Consider the following 18,991-nt stretch of genomic DNA (forward strand, 5'->3'; position numbering starts at 1 on the left):
TATTAATAAGACATTCATGTATTATCACCACTTAAAAATATAATGTCAAAAAAAAAGATTTAGTAGAATGAGATTACTTTAATAAAGTGGTTGATGAATAATTATTTTACTGGACAGCTGAATGACTTGTGTTTGTGTTCAGCTTTTTAAAACTTAATATAAGTCATTCACATGCTGTAACAAGATGTACCATACAAATACCTCAGCAAAAACAAATTAAAGATATTTTACTACTTTCTGACAAAATGCATTTCTACAGGCTGTATTAGTTCTTTAGATGTCTGCTGAATTTGTGGAAGAATATTATTTCAGATATTCAAAAGCAGTTTGATATCATGTCAGTGATAACAATTAATGTAGTTGTGCAGACTGTGCAGTAAAGTAACTTGTATTCATACATTTGGAAAGACAAAAAAATCCAAATATACCTAATGCCTACAAAACACCAGTAAGGATTGGTGAGGTAGAGGAGCTTTCTGTAGGTCACTAATATTAAGTCATATTAGTGAACTGAAATTGTTAAGAGAAAAAAGTCCAGGTTTATAATGTCCTGGACAGGAAATTTCTAGCCTTTGCATGTCATACTGAATTTAGTCATGTGATTGACTTTTAAGAGTAATCCAGTGTGGGACACAAGCTGAAATATGGGAATCCCTTATTACACAGAATATCTGACAACTTTCTCTCTGGCCTGTCTTTAATAATTTAAGCTTTCAAAAGGGCAGGGAAGACTAAACGTCTGTGTCAAAACATACTCTTGATCCCTAGAGGTCAAAGGTGTCAGACTGAAATGTCACCAGAACACTAAAACTCAAAGAAATCAAAGCAGTGTTTTTATTAGTTCATCACAGTGAAATGAAATCTTCAGCACAAACTTAAAGTATGGCAGGTTTCTCTTGCATCTGTGGTATTATTTCTAACAGCTTTGACTGAAACTCTGGACTACAACAGAGCACCCAGGAGGGAATACACTTTGCAGTCAATCTGATCATTTGGACCTCAGGATGAAGCTGGTCAGGGAGCTAGTTGTATGTCCTATAGATGAAGAGGAAAAAGAGTTCCAGTTCACAAAACTCTGATCTTGTATCCTGAATCAAAGCATAAGATGTTTTCTTTTCAAGGAGTAGCAGGGAGCAGAGAGGATCTCTCTTCCTAAGGTTTTTCTTTTCTTCTAATAGGTTCAATATGCTTCATCATATAGTTAGCCAAATTAATTTAATTTTCAGTGCAAGTGTTGATATGAAAACTATGAGTAGCTGTACAACACTGTTGTTGCAATAGTGCTGGGGCATGATCCAGGAGATGCGATAATTACAGGCTACTGCAGCCACAGGAGGATTTGTATTTCTCATAGACGTTGAAGAAAGACTGTTACTGCTCTAAAGAAAATCCTCAGCTAGTGAATTTCAGCCATCCTACCCTATGGCTGATGAACATGAACCTACAGAGATATTCCGTCTTAGATCTTTATAGCTATATAGGTACCCTTCTGCAGGTCTGAGCATGCCACAGGTGTCTTCAAAGCTTGTGTTCACCTGCATCTACCACTAACCTGCAGGTGCTCAATGTTTTGCCAACTGGTAGTTACAAAGCTAGTCATGATGACTGAGAAGATGCTTGGGGTATATACTGAACCGGCACCAAGTTTTTACTCCTTGTGTCCTGGCTGTATTCAGATACAGTAGCTATGATCATGTAATCATATCTGGCCTAAGTTACCCAGGGCACCAATGTTTGTCAGCTGCTTAACTTCAAGAAAAAATTATTGTTGATGATATAGTTTTCTGAGAAAGAGGGCAAAAAGCACAGAGCTTGGCATTACGGTGCGTAAAGACACTTAAGCTACAGATCCCCAAATCCTAGCAATGTTGCAAAAAGCTATGCTTTACTATGCTTTTCACATGGAAAAAAAGATAAGAATCTTGGAGATAGGTATGAGGCAAATGAGCAGAGGACAAAATTATAAATTTTTCCCTTGTACACAGGCAGGTGAAAAAGAAAACCCACCGGTTCCGTTTCCCAGTGTGAAAGGACCATAGGCCCCGGGAGGAGAAGCTGTGGAGAAGAATGATGTCTTCTGCTTGTTTAAGCTCTTTGCTTAGGTAGTCTGACCAGTTCTTTCTGTCAAGCAGTATTCCCTGCCTCCTGCTTAAATGGAAGAACTCTGAAATTATTTATGACTATGAAACTACATATTCATCTTAGCTTGCATGATAAGTAAATCCTAGTTCACTAGGATTGGTGTTTATTTGCACAAGGATATAATGCACACTTGCATTTGAATGTACTCTTAAAGAATTTGTCTTTCTTTCTGTATACTGAAAAAATGAATTCAGATTTTTGCACAAAAGTGCTGAGGACTGCAGAAATGCATTCTGTAACCTAACTGAGCCTGATCGAAGAGCACCCATTGTGCCAATTTAGAGCCTAGTCCTGATGGGCAGAGGGAGGGAAAGATAGTATTCCTGCTCAGGAAGGGCTTCAATTTTGAAATCAGGGACTCCGAGCTGGATTCTGGACTCAAACGGTAGTGAGATAATGTGGAGAAGTGGACAAAGGGGATGTGTTGCTGGATGTCTGGGCTTTTAGGCAGACAAACTGCCACACTTTACAGTAGTTGGAGCTTTCTCAAGGTATGACTCCACATATATAATGAACTTTAATAGTCAAATAGTCTGAAAGTCACTAAACAGGCAATAGTGATGCCAGGAAACAGTACAACCAGGAGACCAGAACATTTGGAGTGTACTAACAGTGCCAGAGAGCTACAAAACATCTCAAAGTTATGCAGTAATTTGAGGACTGATGTCTTCAGTAATGAGGGATATTATTCAGAAAATTATTTCTTCAGAGTATTTCTCTTTACCTACTGCTATGCCTATTTGTTTTGCCTCAGGTTAAGGTTAGTTAGTGATTTAACTGTCCTTTTCAGTAAGGTATTGAGAAAACTGAATGTTGATGATACTCACATTTATATGAAGAAAGAAGAGGAGTGGATATATCAGCATGCTGCCATAATTTTTGCCAGGCCCCACTAGTGGATTTAACCTTTTGAGGACCTGCAAGGATTGGTGCTGGGACAGCAGAGTTTGCTAGTTGTAGGTTTAAAAGACATTTGCAGGAACCAGGTGTTGTGAATGGTCATGATGCTGTGAGTGGGTTCATGTTATGCAGTGCTGCTGAGACTCCTTGGGTCCAAGGCATCACTGAACCATTCAGAGGGAGAAGCTATTGCTGTGGAAACTCTTAACCTAGCCTGAGAGCCCTTTTGAGGGGCTTATTTCCACTACTGTTCAGATGGAAGCTGACAGCTTTTTTTTTCAGGCTGATGGGAAAAGAATGAGTTAATCACATTCTGAGAATCACCTTGTCACATTAACTGTGTCATTAGCTGTCATAGCATGACAGCTGTGCCATATTAACAAAAAATAAAATAAGAAATATCCTTCTACAGGGTATTTTTCTAGATGGAGAAATGTGGAACAGTTGAAGTTTCTGCCCCATCTTCCCCTCTTGTCAGCTAGTTATTTGCAGAGTTAAAAAGAAATCTTTATAAGCATAAAAGCCCCACTGTAAAACCCTTTTATACTGCAGGTCATGAAAAATATTGGTTTATATGTTCTAAGAAAGGCTTACATGGCTTATCTTCCTCAACCACTTTTATGAGAAAATTGACCTATTATTTATATTGCTACTGTCATTGTCTTCTGCTCATGAAAGAAAGAAAAACAATATCCAAATAGCTGTTTTACAGTATTTGCCAGAGACATTAAATCTAATAGTTAAGATACAGATTCTCAGAGCAGTTTAGGAACAGTTTTCATAATTCATAATTCTGTAGTTTTAGGATTGAAATCAAGATGAGCTCTGATCAGAGGTGTGTGCACAGATCTGATTGCAGACTTGGAGTATAATCAATGCATAGCATTATAATTTACTAGGAAAATAAAGGGCTGGAAAGGTTATGTGAAAACAATCACTCTTGGGCTAGAGAAGACTGGTGAGAAAGAGAGCAATGGTAGGAAAGCAAGAGGCAAAGCTCATATGTGTGCCCTTGTATACCTACAGACATGGACAACTTTGAAAAGGTTTAGCATGGATAATCTCTGTACAAGGGTACACCAGTCTTCTCCTTGGGGAAGCAGGGTAGTGCAGTGCTTTTAACAAATCATTTAGCACAGTGATGTACTATTGTGATGACTGTTTAACCTTGGAAGATTTCATCACATGGTTTCAGTGAGGATTATACTAAATGCTCAATTTAGGTAAAATCACAATCTAATTAAACAATTCAGTCAAAATCCCTGCTGGGCTGGTAAAGATTTGTCTGTCAAATATCTTTAAGCTTTTTCATTTTCCATAGCAACAGTTAATTGGATATGCAACAGTCAGTGTGCTTTAAATGAGGCTGATGGGATTAGTAACTGAATGCTCAAATTAATGATTTACAGCTGGTTTTGTACCGTTTGTTGTTTAAAACAATCTTCGTGATACTTCCTTACCCTTGTAAGGTGGAGTAGTGGACCATAACTGCAATACAATTGGATATTGTAATGAATGCATTCCTGTTGATGTGTACTACTTTTTTTAACGCTGTGGGCAGAAAAGAGTTATGACCAAAGTATTAGAAGCAGAAAACCTAAAGATAGCCACCTAACCTCCATACTTAGGATTTAAACCAGAATCATTCTTCATTCCTATGTATAAAATTCTCTTTTCTTTTATGGTTTGTCAAAAGGCAGACCTCAGTGTTGTGGTTGATGAAATTAGAGCCAAGACTGTGAGTGCAGACTGACAAAGGGATTTCTACAGAGAAAGTGGAAATGATGAAGTCTGTGCACTGTCAAAGCAGCTGCTTTTGGAAAGAGAGAAGAATAGGCTGCAAAGCTTAGCCAGGTAGAGGGATCTCTTCGGTAATGCTTGTATCACCCATCTTGGTGGGAACTGAAGAGAAGCATCAAAGTTTTAAGACTTTGAAAGGGAACTGGTTACATTCTTCTCTATGTGACTTTTTAGATTGCACTTCAGTGTGTTAAATGGCCAGACATGTGGTACACTTCTTGGGGTTATCCTAGAATGCCACTGTAAATCAAATGGGTCAGGAAACTCATGCTGGGAATTTCTTCATTCTGAAAGCAATCTAGGACCAAGAAACTTAAGAACTATTTGCCTTTGAAGTTGCAAATTCTGGGATGTTCCTTCTGGCATGACAAGGAACCTTGCTGTTTGTGTCCAGCTGAGCTCTCTAGTTCCTGAGGAAGACAGTTAAGGGAAGCTCCTGTGGCACTGAAATGTATACATAAACTGTGCTGAGTAAGAGGTGTTCTGTGAATTTATCATTTTGTCTTACAAGGCCTCCAAAGCCATCCTTAATGACAGAGAGGCCTTATACACCATATATTGAACAGTTTGGTTTTTGAATTAACTTCCTTTCAGAATTAAAATGAGCCAGTGAGTATTTAGAGTCTATATTAGACACAGTTTAATAATATCTATTTCAGTATATTAATTAGAACATGCTTCTGTTCTTACGAAGTTTCTATCTTGGGAAACATTATCTGAAAGAGTTAATATTTACGTTATAATTGTTTTTATGATAAAGTTACAATTACAAAGTAAATTATAATAATTATAAATAATCATGAAGTAATTACTATAATAATATTTTGGAGTTATTCATATTTATTGTAAATAGTACTGCATATTAAATTTAATTTACCAGAGAAAAGCCAGGAAGTTCAAAGTTATGCTTTTCATAGCTCATAAAATATACCAAATTTATCTGAGAATGCACAAAGAAAGAGATGGGAATGGCACTGTAACTCTTCCTCATTATCCTAAGATTTAAGCTTAGATTTTAAGGCAGAGCTCCAGCTGCATGCAGTTTTGTATTCAGAAATCATTCTATTCGTTGACTTATCTCTCCCTTATGATCTGCTCCTGTTTGTGAACACCATTTGGTTCAGGAAATCCTTTTTTTGCTTCCTTCTTTTAATTAGTTTCTATTGCAAAACCCAGCCCATCTTTGCTTCAGTCTCAATGAGACTATCTTTCTTGTGTTCCTAATGCAGAGGCACTAATCTTTTTGATTGGTCTAGACCTCTTCATTCATTGTTCATATTCAGTTTCTACTATTTAGTATTCAAAACAATGATACCATGTGTGATCATACTATGGGATACTGGGGGTCCTGTAAAGATGCCAAGAGCAATGATAAAAGTCAGAGAAAAAAAATTAGAATTGTTTTTTTTTGGCCTCGGTGAAATTTCTTTCTTTAGAATATTCTTGGAATTTTCTTTTCACACATCAGGCTTTCTTCTTTTCTACTTTTATTTCCATAAAGCAATACAACTCTCTTCATAATCACAGAATCACAGAATTGCTGAGGTTGGAAGGCACCTCTGGAGATCATCTAGTCTAACCCCCCTGCTCAAGCAGGATCACCTAGAGCACATTGCCCAGGATCGCATCCAGGCAGGTTTTGAATATCTCCAGAGAAGGAGACTCCACAACCTCTCTGGGCAACCTGCTCCAGGGCTCTGTCACCCTCACAGGGAAGAAGTTTTTTCTCATATTCAGATGGAACTTCTTGTGTTTCAGTCTGTGCCCATTGCCTCTTGTCCTGTCGCTGGGCATCACTGAAAAGAGTCTGGTCCCATCCTCTTGACACCTTCCCTTCAGATACTTATACACATTGATAAGATCCCCCCTCAGCCTTCTCTTCTCCAGGCTGAACAGTCCCAACTCTGTCAGCCTTTCCTCATAAGAGAGATGCTCCAGTCCCCTAGTCATCTTAGAAGTCCTTCACCGAACTCTCTCCAGTAGCTTCATCATGTCTCTCTTGTATTGGGGAGCCCAGAACTGGACACAGTACTCCAGATGTGGCCTCCCCAGGGCTGAGGAGAGGGGGAGGATCACCTCCCTCGACCTGCTGGCAACACTCTTCCTGATGCACCCCAGGATACCATTGGCCTTCTTGGCCACAAGGGCACATTGCTGCCTCATGCTTAACTTGGTGTCCACCAGCACTCCCAGGTCCTTCTCAGCAGAGCTGCTTTCCAGCAGATCAACCCCCAACCTGTACTGGTGCATGGGGTTATTCCTCCCCAGGTGCAGAACCTTGCACTTGCCTTTGTTGAACTTCATGAGGTTCCTCTCTGCCCACCTCTCCAGCCTGTCCAGGTCTCTCTGAATGGCAGCACAGCCCTCTGGTGTATCCGCCACTCCTCCCAGCTTGGTATCGTCAGCAAACTTGCTGAGGGTGCACTCTGTCCCTTCATCCAGGTCACTGATGAAGAAGTTGAACAAGACTGGACCCAGGACTGACCCCTGGGGGACACTGCTAACTACAGGCCTCCAACTAGACTCTGCACCACTGAGCACAACCCTCTGAGCTCTGCCATTCAGCCAGTTTTCAAGCCACCTCACTGTCCAGTCATCTAGCCCACACTTCCTGAGCTTGTCTATGAGGATGTTATGGGAGACAGTGTCAAAAGCCTTGCTGAAGTCAAGGCAGACAACATCCACTGCTCTCCCCTCATCTACCCAGGCAGTCATTCCATCAGAGAAGGCTATCAGATTGGTTAGGCATGATTTCCCCTTGGTGAACTCATGCTGACTACTCCTGATCACCACCTTTTCCTTCATGTGCTTATAGATGGCATCTTGGATGAGCTGTTCCATCGCCTTCCCAGACATCGAGGTGAGGCTGACTGATCTGTAGTTGCCCGGGCCCTCCTTCTTACCCTTTTTGAAGCCTGGAGCTTCTTCTCTGAGAAGAGACTCCCACTCCTCCTCTTTCCTCATTTTCACTTCTATATTGGGCTGCATGTATATATTTCGGTTAGATGATTGTTTTAAGTCTTTTTTACTATATAAATTAATATGAACTACAAGGCCTAGTAGATCAAAACACTCCATTCTGCAAAATACACTCGAATGTGTGGAATTTTATTCCTCATTGGATCAAAAAAATGTGTTAACTATGAAGGATGGGTGACAATAACCCCTTGACTTGCATCATCAAAGAAATGTGGCAATGCTTATTTTAGTTAGAGGACTGGCAAGGTCCTCTCTTGACTAAAGTAGAAGTAAATAAGTTTTAAGGAAAAAAAGTGAGCAAGTGTTGAAGTGAAAGGTTAAGGGTGCAACTACATTATCATTTTAGTTCAGATCCAGAGTGTGCTTTCAATGTGAAGCTGTTGATCATGCCCCCTTTCCCTGCTCTGGTCTGCATTGCAGAACAGCCTCAGAGTCTCAACCTCTCCCTGACTTCCTTTTGGGTGAAACTAAGCAGGGTGATGTGTTCCTGGAGCCCATTTGGAGCTCTGCAGCCACTAGTGGACAGGTGATATTGTAGGGTAAGAATGGAAAGAAGAGTTTTCCTGTGGCTGATAATACCTTGAAGAACTCTCTAGGAAAATTATAGGGAACACATCTGAACCCTGAGGAGGCCACAGGGTTTGTACAGGCATCTGTGGTTTCTATCTTTTAAAATTTGGTATCATCCTGTTGTATAGCAGGAACAGGAAAACAGGTGCCCTACTTTTTGCTGAAGGAAAATGAACGTCTTGCAGTTTATCAGCAATATATTTAGCAGAATTTTGGCCTTTTCAAACCATTTGTATCATCCTTTCAGGGCCAAGCCAGAAATCATCACAACTAATTGTATGTGGTTAGGCTTTTCAGTGCATATTCAAATGCTTAACTGGAGAGCCTGATTTTTTTAGTAGGTCCTGTGAACCCAGAAGATCCCATTGACTTGAAATTAAAAGTCAGACCCTTGAGATGCCCTTTGTGTCAATAGATATTACTATGCAAAATTGAAATAGGCTTCAATAGCCTACTAGGGACCTGTGCAATCATTAAGTCCTTAAGATAGATACTCAAGCCAGAGCCACAGATGCATTTAGACATCTAGCTCCCATGAACTATTTCAGTGATAGTTAGGTATCTAAACAGCTTTGAGGATTGTGACCTCAGTAGCTTCAAATACTAAATTTGTAGTTTTGTAAATCTCGCTCATATGTCCTGAAATTTTTACCAGTGCCAGTGGCTCAAGTGTTTTTCATCACATTAATGTAGGTGGGAAGCAACAAGCAGCAGTATGTGGGGGAAGAGTGCTTACAAACAGCTGCTCTAGGAAACTGCAGGAATAGTCAGACAGAACTATCAAAGGAAGGAATTGCCACTGGGATGGGAGCTGCTCTTTAATGCAACTGCCATCCACATAAACGCCAAATGATCTATAGTGTTAGTGACGGGTTTTCTACTTGTTCTCAGATTTACTCCTGTTGTTAGTCTATAACTCTTGGTTTCAAACAGAAAAGACTGACCAGCAGAACCTCCTATATTTAAGTAGTGCAGAGGTGATTTACACCAGCTGAGGAATCAGACACAAAGTTGTTCCATGAAAAATCATTTATCAGCTGCTCTGCAAAATTGGATTTGTGAAGTTTTTAAATGCAGTTTTTGGTGTTCTGTTTATTTTGCACAAACTCACTTACTGCTTTTTAAGTTAGTGTTTAGAACTTAAAGGCCAACTGTACAATCCTATATTGGGTGGATGTAAAAAGTATAACTAAAACAAGACATTATGTTGTGCACTGGAGAGATGATTTTAGTGTTTTAAGTGAAATGCACTCATTTATTTCTTCACGGGAATCGGCTAAATGCAACAAATTATAGATTTGGGCTTTAAACATTGATTCTGCTAATTGGTTAAAATAAGAACAGTCAAAGCAGATGTAGTTATATCCTCTTTAGAGTATATTCATTATTCTACTATTTTAAGAAACTGAAAAAAATAAAGAAAAATCCAATTTGGCTGTTGTGTGTGCAGTACAAATTCTGTAATTATAGAGAAAAGTTTGGCAACATTGCTGTGATTGTTTAGTGTTAAGAAAAGATGATATGATGTTTGATTAAATGACTGGTAGAAAATAACAAGCATTTCAGTATTTATGCAGTTAGGATGAAGAATTTATTGTATATACAGTTAAGCAATTCTACTGTAGATGTTCTTCCTGTTTAAAGAAAATGAATACAGTAATCAAAATAGTTTTAGCATGGAAACTACAATACAGACTTGAACTTCACTAAACCAGAAAGTAGTTATTTGACTTAAAAGAATACAGAACCTGAAACAACAGATTGCAGGTTGCATTATTTACCAGGACAGTAAAAAACTGTACAGTACAAGCAACACATTACAATAAGTTATGACCAATAAGGCAGTCTCTCTCATTTAGGACAAAAGGGATAAAAGGGGAAGGTATTAAAATCTCATAAATCCGCCATATCTCTTTTCCATCTCTGGGATCTCTTTGGAATAACTTTCCCCATCTTCTTCTGAAGGGAGAATAGAATCAGAGAAGCGCTTAAGAAACCCACCATATCGTTTCTGGTAATCCAGCCACCATTCTGGCCTGCCCACTCTTCTCATGAAACCACCGTATCTCTTTTGCAGCTCTTTGGCTTCATCTTCCAATTCTGGACTGCGCTTTACGCTTCTCATGAAGCCTCCGTATCTTTTGCTGACGTCTCCATCATTTTCATTTATCTCTCGATAACGTCCAGCTTCAGGGTTATCCCCTGTTCCTAGAAGCTCCTTCAGGAGATCAGAGGAATTAGCCAGGGCATCATCATCCGAGTCTTTCTTCATAAATCCTCCATACCTCTTAGCCAAGATCTCTCCTCCATTAGCTTCCTCCTCTGGTTCCACCCGATAGAGCTCATCCATTTTCTTCATGAACCCCCCATATCTTTTCAGAAAGCCTCCATACTTCTTTGCAAGCAAATGATTCTCATCCAGCTCTTTCTTGTCTCCTGGAGCAATGTTGCCATCCTCAGAAAGATCCAGTTTTGTCAGCTGCAGAAGCTCCTTGCAGGTCTCCCAGGCTTTGGCAGAAGGCAGCTTTCCTTCACATTCTAGTGTACATGCCTGAAAAATGGATGTGGTTTACTGAGAATGGTTTAAAAGTATGTACTTTACTGTCATCTTGCCTTAACTTTTCTTGTTTTTAAAAGGCCATGAGCAAGCCCTTTTTACTGGTGGGTTGGAAGGACTGCTCATCATGAACAGCTGTCATAACTGTCTATTATGAAGTTTTTTGTATTCTTCTATAAGTACATGGTAATATCCACTCTAAGAAACAGAACACTGGACAAGACAGATCATGAGTCCTATCCCTCGTGGCAGGCCCTATGGTTCTATTTTAAACCCACCACACATACAACTCCCATACCTCCCTTCTTGCTTGGGTGCATTCTTATGAAGCCTTGTATTTACTGACGGAAAGTTAAAAAGCAGTTGCTGTTGGTTTCATAGTGAAAGTGTAGAAATGTATTGGATCTTCATAATTAAAAGTAATATTCAAAAATTTTAGGAAAAGGTTACTGAGATCTTTAAAAGGGAGTATTGTTGCAAAGAAGCCAGCTATATTGTACTGGTTAGTATCTTCAGTATATTACATGGCTCTGAAGGCTATATTTCTCTCTATTTTGTTTGTCTTCATGGAAGAAATCTTTCAAATCTACACCAATTCCAAGATAGAAATACAGGCTTTCTTAGGCAGGATCAAACTTAAGTTTTTTCTAGTTTGTTATACATAGTGACCACTAGAAGGAGGGAAAAAATCCTAACCTGTGTTGCTTCTGACTGATAAAGACAATTTTTAAGGCTGAAACATAAAATAAATTTTCAATACCCGTATGCATATCTTATAACTTGTCACATGAAGATAAGACACATATTAGCTACTGTTTTCACTGCTGCATCACAGAAATTTATTTCTTGTGAAATCACACTCTTAAATCACAAAAAGGTGAATCCAGTGTTTTCTCTTCTTGCCCATGATTTTCATACCACAATAATTAAAGCAGAAATCATTAGTATTTTCAGTAAGATAAACATTTATTTTGCCTACGGATGATGTTTTCTAAGGATCTTAATGTGCTTTAAAAGTGTGAAGTTAAGTCACAGCAGTTCTTTATAGTAGCTAACTGACCAGCTCACTACCTCTGGCCTCACCCCTCTGTTGAGCCCTATTTTACTTTGAGAAATTTACATATGATCTATGATATGATTTCCCTATTACTGAACACAAGAGAATGAAAGGTATTTATGTATTTTACAACACAATAATGATCTATCTATTTTAAATGGCACTACTTGTTTACTGCTATAGAGTACAGTTATGCCATGAAGAGAATGTGATCTCAGCTTCAGTTTGATTTGAAAATCATGGTAAACCAGAACAAGAGAAATTCTTTCCCCTTCTCTTTCCATCTTGATCGGTTTAAGCAACCTCCTACGTTCAAATACATATGTCATCATTCACACATATGTCACCTCATATGTATGAATGATTTGATTACATCTTATAGATACAATGCAATAAAATCAAGCAGCTTTGCTAGATGCTAGTATCTAGAAACATCTATTTTTTAAAACTGTTTAAGAAATATGTGGTATGCCACTTTGCTTCTTTTCTTATTTCAGCTATTAAGTGTTGTTACTGAATGGGATTTAATAATTCTTTCTCGAATAATTCCCAAAGGTTTAAAAGAAAGAATGTTAATGTAGACACGCTACTCAACATCTACTCCAAAAAGCACATAGCCCTCCCCCCAGAAAATCAAACCACCACCTTTTTCTTAGTTAACAGTTAACACTGAAGCTGAAGTTTGACTGAAAGCTAATGTAAGTAGAAGTATACCAAACTTCTTTCGATTTTTTTTGCCAGCTATCCAAAGAACACCATCCTTATGAACCTGCTGTGGTTAACAGTGAGTCCTTGCTTTTGTAGTAAGTAGAGGTATTCAGTGATTCCTAATTCTGCATAGAGTTGGGTCCAGTGCTTCATTTTACGTGCTCACAAATAGCCAAAGACATCTTAGGAACAAAACCTTTTGGAACATCTAGACATGCTGCCGGCGTGATGCCTGAATACACAGACATTTGAGATCAGAAACTGCAAGGTACCGCTGGCCTGTGGCCAAGGGCTCGGCAGCCTCAGTTCCCACCTTCTTCAGTGAGGGCTCAGGGACCCCAGCATTTCACTGGTCCCGACGCTTAAATTTCAAGTGAGTTGCCCTGTGGGCATGTTTTGAAATAATTTCAATGTCCTTAAAATTACGGATGGAAAAAAGCTGCATTCTGGAGGTTTCTTAGCATGATTTACCTAACCGTTAAAGGAATGTATTTTCCCGTGAAAGCCAAACGGGCAGAGGGAGGCACTGCTACTTAAGCAGCGCTTGAGCCAGACTTTCTGTGGGAGCCCGCCAAGTTTTCGGGCAGATGTTTTTCGCTGTTTCAGCTGGAAAACCGCACGGGGTGACCGGGGTCGGCCTGCTCAGGGGCCCGCGGCCCCGGCCCCTCGGGCGGCGGCGCTCCCGGAGCGGAGGCGAGCAGCCGCCGAGCCCCCCGAGGGGCGCCCGGGCGCGGCCCCCTCGCTGCGGCTGCCCGGGGGTGGCGGGGCCGCTCGCCGCGGCCGCTTACCAGGGGGTGGATGTCGGCGCGGGGCCCGCGGCGGTAGGCGCAGGCGGCGCAGTCGCGGCCGCAGTCGGCCCGCGCCCGCAGCAGCAGGCAGGTGCTGAGCGCCAGGAGCGAGCAGCCGAGTCGCAGGAGCCGCGCCATGGGGCTGCAAGAGAAGAGGTCAGCGCCGCCGCCGCCCGCCCCGCTGCCCTGCCCGGCCCGCGGCTGCCGCGCAGCAAGAGGGGCCCAGAGGCGCTCGGCTGCGGCGACTTAAGCCAAGCCCTCGCCCGCGGGCAGCTCCTCTAACTCCTGCGCTTTCGGAGCCAAGGCGCTTGCACCAGCCGTCCCTCTCATTTGCAAGGCCACGGATCTAGCTCTCAGACCCACCGCGGAGGGTTTCCCCGCTCGCAGCCTCCCGGGGGCCACCCTGCACACGGGGCACGACAGCGAAGCTTGCAACGAAATGCAACTTCGGCGCGCGGGGCCGCAGCCCCAGCAGACTCGCCGCGGCCCGCCGCTCCCCCCCCCCCCGCCGGAGCAGCGCACTCACACACGGGCTTCCTCGCCGCGCTGCGGTCCTGCGGAGCGAGTGGCGCCTCGCCGGGGTCCCGGCCCGAGCCTCTGCTGCTTATGGAAAGGCGAAGCAGCCTGCGCCGCCGGAGAAACTCTAGCGGAGGAGGGGGCGGGGGGAAGGAAATAACGCGGGGGAAGAGAGGGGATAACAGCCCGCGGCTGTCACCGGCTCCGGTAAATCTTAGAGGAGCCGAGGGGCTGGGGTGGCCGGGAGCGCGGCGGCGAAAGCCTGCGGCCGGCAGCGCCGCTCCGAGTCGGAGCGGAGAGGCGGCGGGAGCCACTTTATAATTAGTGAAAACGGGCAAAGCGAAGCCTCCCCCAATCGCCGGCGGGCTCCGGCTGACGCAGCGCCGACGAAATCCCCCCGCCGACAGCCCTGCCCCGTTAGGAGCGACTGGGACTGGGACCGGGACTGGGACTGGGACTGGGACCGGGGCTGGGACTGGGACTGGGCCGGGGCGAGCGGCGAGGCAGGAGGGGGCCGGCGGCGCCCCCGGGGCGGCGGGGCCTTTCTGCCCCCGGGGGCGGGCTGCAGGGGGCGGGCGGGGGGCACGGACGGGGCATCGCTTTTTTAATTACTATTATTATTAATATTATTTATTTTTTGCCCTGCTCTCTCTGTTGCCCTGCCAAAACCGCCGGTGTTTCAGCTTTTGAGGAAATACTCATCGCAGGCTCTGATGCGTTCATCTGACCCCCCTGCCCTGGCCTCAGATATGAAACACTGCGCTTGGGGAAGCAAGGTTTGCTAGAGCAAACTGCAGGAGAAGATTTTTGATTTTAAAATATTGGGGTTTCATAAATACAGAAAGTTCTGCGTTGTTTTGACAATTTTCATGACACAGAAAACACACATGAAAGAACCAGGCAGAGGCAAAATCCCAAGTAACTCCAAAAGATCCTCATCCCAGCAGCATGGGCATGTCGCTGCTCTGCTCTATTTGACACCCCAGGGGAGCAGGCTTAGAGCAGTGACACTGATCCCCAGCACCTCCTGTTTGTAAATGGTTATACACTAGCTGTGCTAAGCCTCATCTCTTTGATTGTCAGAAGACACCTTCTAATTTTCAGCCTAAAATTATTTCTAGTTGTTTTATGTTTATTTGTTCTTTTTTCAGTATTATCCTTCAGTTCAAAGAGCACTTATTTCTCTCCTGTGTTTCTAGAGTGTAATCATTTTCCTTCTCAGCCTTCGTTTTGCTGAACTGAACAAACTGTGCTCTTCGGCTTTCTGTCTGAGGTGGACTCTTATCATCTAAGTGTTCTTGGCATTTGTTACACTTTGAGTTCGTCATTTTGGGGCATGAGTGCTGGGAACTGTACATAGTATTTCAGATGAAATTTCATTAGGGCATTAATACATAATATATCTCCCCCAGAGGAGGAAGACACCTCAGTTTATACCTCCTCCTATCCTATTTACTTTTTCTAATGCTGCAGTACATTGGTGTCTCATAAACATCTTGTGGCTGAGATACAGCCAGGTCTTTATCCTTCAGAACTAACATGAAATCTAGTACTAGTACTGTATGGAAATTGCACTTTCTGCCACCTGTTAGTCTTTACATCAGCAATCTGACTCAGATTGAAGGGGCTCAAATGGGTGTCTGGATTGTCAGAAATATATCCATTTAAGCCAAAGATATAGCTCTTGCGTATGGATCAGTGCATGTGAGAGGAGAAACAGGCCCTTTGTTTATCCAGTAATATCAGCCAACTTCGTAAGTGAAACCTCAAGAGAAGAGATAGATGTTTTAAAAATCATTGCTGTGGGGGTATTTATGTTAGCATGTGAGGGATCTGTATGTGGAGCGAGGAGCTAATTGCCATGCCACTGAGTCAGCAGGAATGCGCTCTCGTTTGTTCACAGCCGCAGCCTCCTCCAGGGAAGGAAAGTCTCAGCCTTCTTGGCTGGGTAGGATGGTCAGGGAGGCACTGACTAACTCCGGGGGTGATGCATTCAGTGCATCCTTTACTGTAAGGAGGCTTTTTACAAAGAGAGCTTTTTGTGCTGGGCTTCATCAGAGAAGTCCTCTGGGTTGATTACTGACCTCTGTTACTGATCTTCAGCTGTGCAGCCATTTATTGGCTTGCAATCAAATAGTCAGCATGGTGTTGTGGGGACAGACTGCCCAGTGCTCATGATTATTCCTCCTGCAGTGTACATCCCACATCTCCTGTGTTGACGGGCTCCTGCCTTCGTAGGTCTGCATACAAAAGTCCATGCTCAGCCTACCCACTCAGCTACATGCTCTTCCGTGTCCTTCATTACTCTGTTTAATGTTACTCACTGTGTTTAATCTGGTAGTGATGAAAATCCAGGCAACACCAGAATTGCACTGTACACAGAGGAGCAGATAATCCCTGCAGATAATCTACAGACTCTAATGGAAAAAGGCACAGGATGAAGAAAGAGCAGAGCGTATAAATGGACTGAATAAAAGGCATGTAAAATTCTATCTAGAAAAGGAGTGAAGGAGAGGGTTTTTCTTGCAGTGGATAAATCTTATGGCCACTGTTGGGGACCAAGGAAAAGGAGAAGAGAGAAAGACAGGCTGGGTGTGAAATGCATAGCTGCAAAGAGCCCATATGGGAGAATGGAGAGAGATCTGCACACAGCCAGCATTGGGCAGAAGATACACAGTCATGGCTGTTGAAAGTGCTATAGGTGCCCCCCATGCCTTGATTTATCTGCTTTTCCAGATTCTCTCTTGTTTGAGTCTTTGGCTGGTTCCTTTCTAATACTGTTTCTCCTCCTAAGTCCTCATGCATGCATTTGTATCAGAATTGCCAGAGCCTGTGAGCGTGGGGAGCAGGAGGAATGTACCAGCTGGACTTTTATTTTACCCTTTTCCCACTAGGTGTAGCCCTTCCTGCTTGGACCACTTGGACCACTGCTCTTACCTAACTCACAGAGCTCTTACTTATCTCACAGATTTTTCTCCTTCCTCCTGAAGGATGCTAACATGCACAGAGAATGAGTAACAGTACAGAGGAGGAGTAATTAAAGAAAAAGAAAATATTTATTTGAAGAGGCCTCTTTTCTTCAAGTTTCAGGTGAAAGTTCTGCCATTCCCAGTCTGAATTCAGTTGTGTATGGAGAAAGTATTCTTTGCAGAGAGAAGTTGAAAAACAGGGGACAGTTTTGAATCCTTGGACAAAATGCTACATAGCAAAATACATAACAAAAATTACTCACTGTAAGAGTGGGGGATAATATTTCCTCAACCACAGAGGACTGAGATACAAACAAATAAGGCATAAAAAGAACACTTCGCAGCAGTAAAGACGATGACTTGTTGCTCCCTGCTAACTTGGTAATAAGTGTGTCCTGGTGCTGATAAAAGCTTTGGCTTTTATATAATCCAGAATTATCTCAAACAACAACTGCTTTCTATCTGTCATCTAAACATACTGGACAAAAGAAAATTGTTTGTATTACAGTAGTGTTTGCACCCCCTGGGACCCTGGTGTCCTAGGGCTTTTCCAGAGTCCCAATCTTAATCTAGGAAAAGGTGAAGAGAAGATGAAATCACCTTCATTTTACTGATACAGAAACGAGGCACATAATTTGAATAACATTGCAAAGTCACGCAGAAAGTGAGGAGAAGAGTTAGAAACTAAACTTCTCTCTCTTGAATTCCACATCAGCGTCTTCACTGCAAGAACAACTTTCCTTTACAAACTATCCTCATCATGCTAATCGAGTTGCTACAAAATCATTAAATGAAGATAGATTTATGGAAATGTGAAATAAACATGCTGTTAGCACCCCAAGCAACCCCTCTTATAACACAGAGCCTTTTTGATGGAATCAAAATGAGGAATATAAAACAGCATGCTATGTTTCTTCAGCTCAGTGCAAAAGGTCACAGCATTTCTTAAGACCAAACAGTCAGGTTCCATTTAGTTCAGTTTAAATGGGCTTAATTTTTTATTGGAACATATATAGCTGATATCAGATCTGAGAAAGGCATTGCAAGTGAACCCTCCTGTAGCAAACTTAGCATCAGAATAATTTAGAGACACACAAGGTATGCATTTCTTCTTTTTAAATATCTTTATTAAATTTTATCTAATGTATGTAGGTAGGAAGTGTAATAGAGAGAAATACTGAATTATACAGTCATTATGGCATTGTCCAGAATGTACTTTTATGGGACAGAGAGGTTCCAATGCTTCCCATATCTCTGTGTGTCCCTTGAGATATATATAGATATATTATTTAGGTTATGAAGGAATAAGGGAGAAATTAGTGATGCAGGCATGTCTGCTCATAGCTATTGACAATAATCTTGTATGAAGAACAGGAATGCTAAACTTCTAATCTCAACCAAAGCTGGATCTTAGTAATTTTTTCACCCTTGAACAAATTACACATTTTTTAGAAAGTAAAATGTGTGAATATCTAGTTGCAATAAGGAAATGTTTTCACTGAGAGAACACTGACAACTACTGTCCCTTTCTCATGGCTGATCCCACACAGCCTTCGAAAGGGGAAAGAATGTCTCTTACTACTTTCTCTGAAGGAAATAAAAAATGTGTCATGCATTCAGCATAACCATACAACAAATACAATTTTTGGTGCCTTTGTTTACCTGCAACTGTATCAAAAAAAGACTTGAAAATAAGAACAAAGCAGAGAAGTTTATACTGTTCTGTGGAGAGATATGGAGATTCACATTATTGCATGCTTCTCTGTTTCCTCATAGATGCACATATATATGTGTACACCCAACTAATTTTGAAATCAGGCCCAAACTGCAGTAAGTAGAATGTGCTGCAGAGTAAGTTGAATAAACTGTACAAAATCTGCATTTATTATAACAGCATTATGTTGTTCTTTGCAACAGGGGCCAACATAGGGATATTTGCAATAACATGAGAATAAAACAGGGTGCTCAGCAGCAAAATACGTTATGATGGAATCCAGGCACAATG

General features: G+C 41.9%; 1 protein-coding gene across 1 annotated transcript; it reads right to left on the minus strand.

Annotated features, from left to right (window-relative positions):
* Positions 1–9,969: 9,969 nt before the first annotated feature.
* On the minus strand, positions 9,970–14,306 carry PENK (proenkephalin). Its single transcript, XM_067292332.1, has 3 exons — positions 14,028–14,306; positions 13,502–13,643; positions 9,970–10,942 (listed from the first exon to the last, which is right to left on the minus strand). The coding sequence occupies exons 2-3, from the start codon at positions 13,637–13,639 to the stop codon at positions 10,277–10,279; spliced, it is 804 nt and encodes a 267-aa protein (XP_067148433.1). The 5' UTR covers positions 13,640–13,643; positions 14,028–14,306; the 3' UTR covers positions 9,970–10,276.
* Positions 14,307–18,991: the final 4,685 nt, after the last annotated feature.

This window comes from Apteryx mantelli, chromosome 2, assembly GCF_036417845.1.
Source record: "Apteryx mantelli isolate bAptMan1 chromosome 2, bAptMan1.hap1, whole genome shotgun sequence".
Taxonomy (NCBI): domain Eukaryota; kingdom Metazoa; phylum Chordata; class Aves; order Apterygiformes; family Apterygidae; genus Apteryx; species Apteryx mantelli.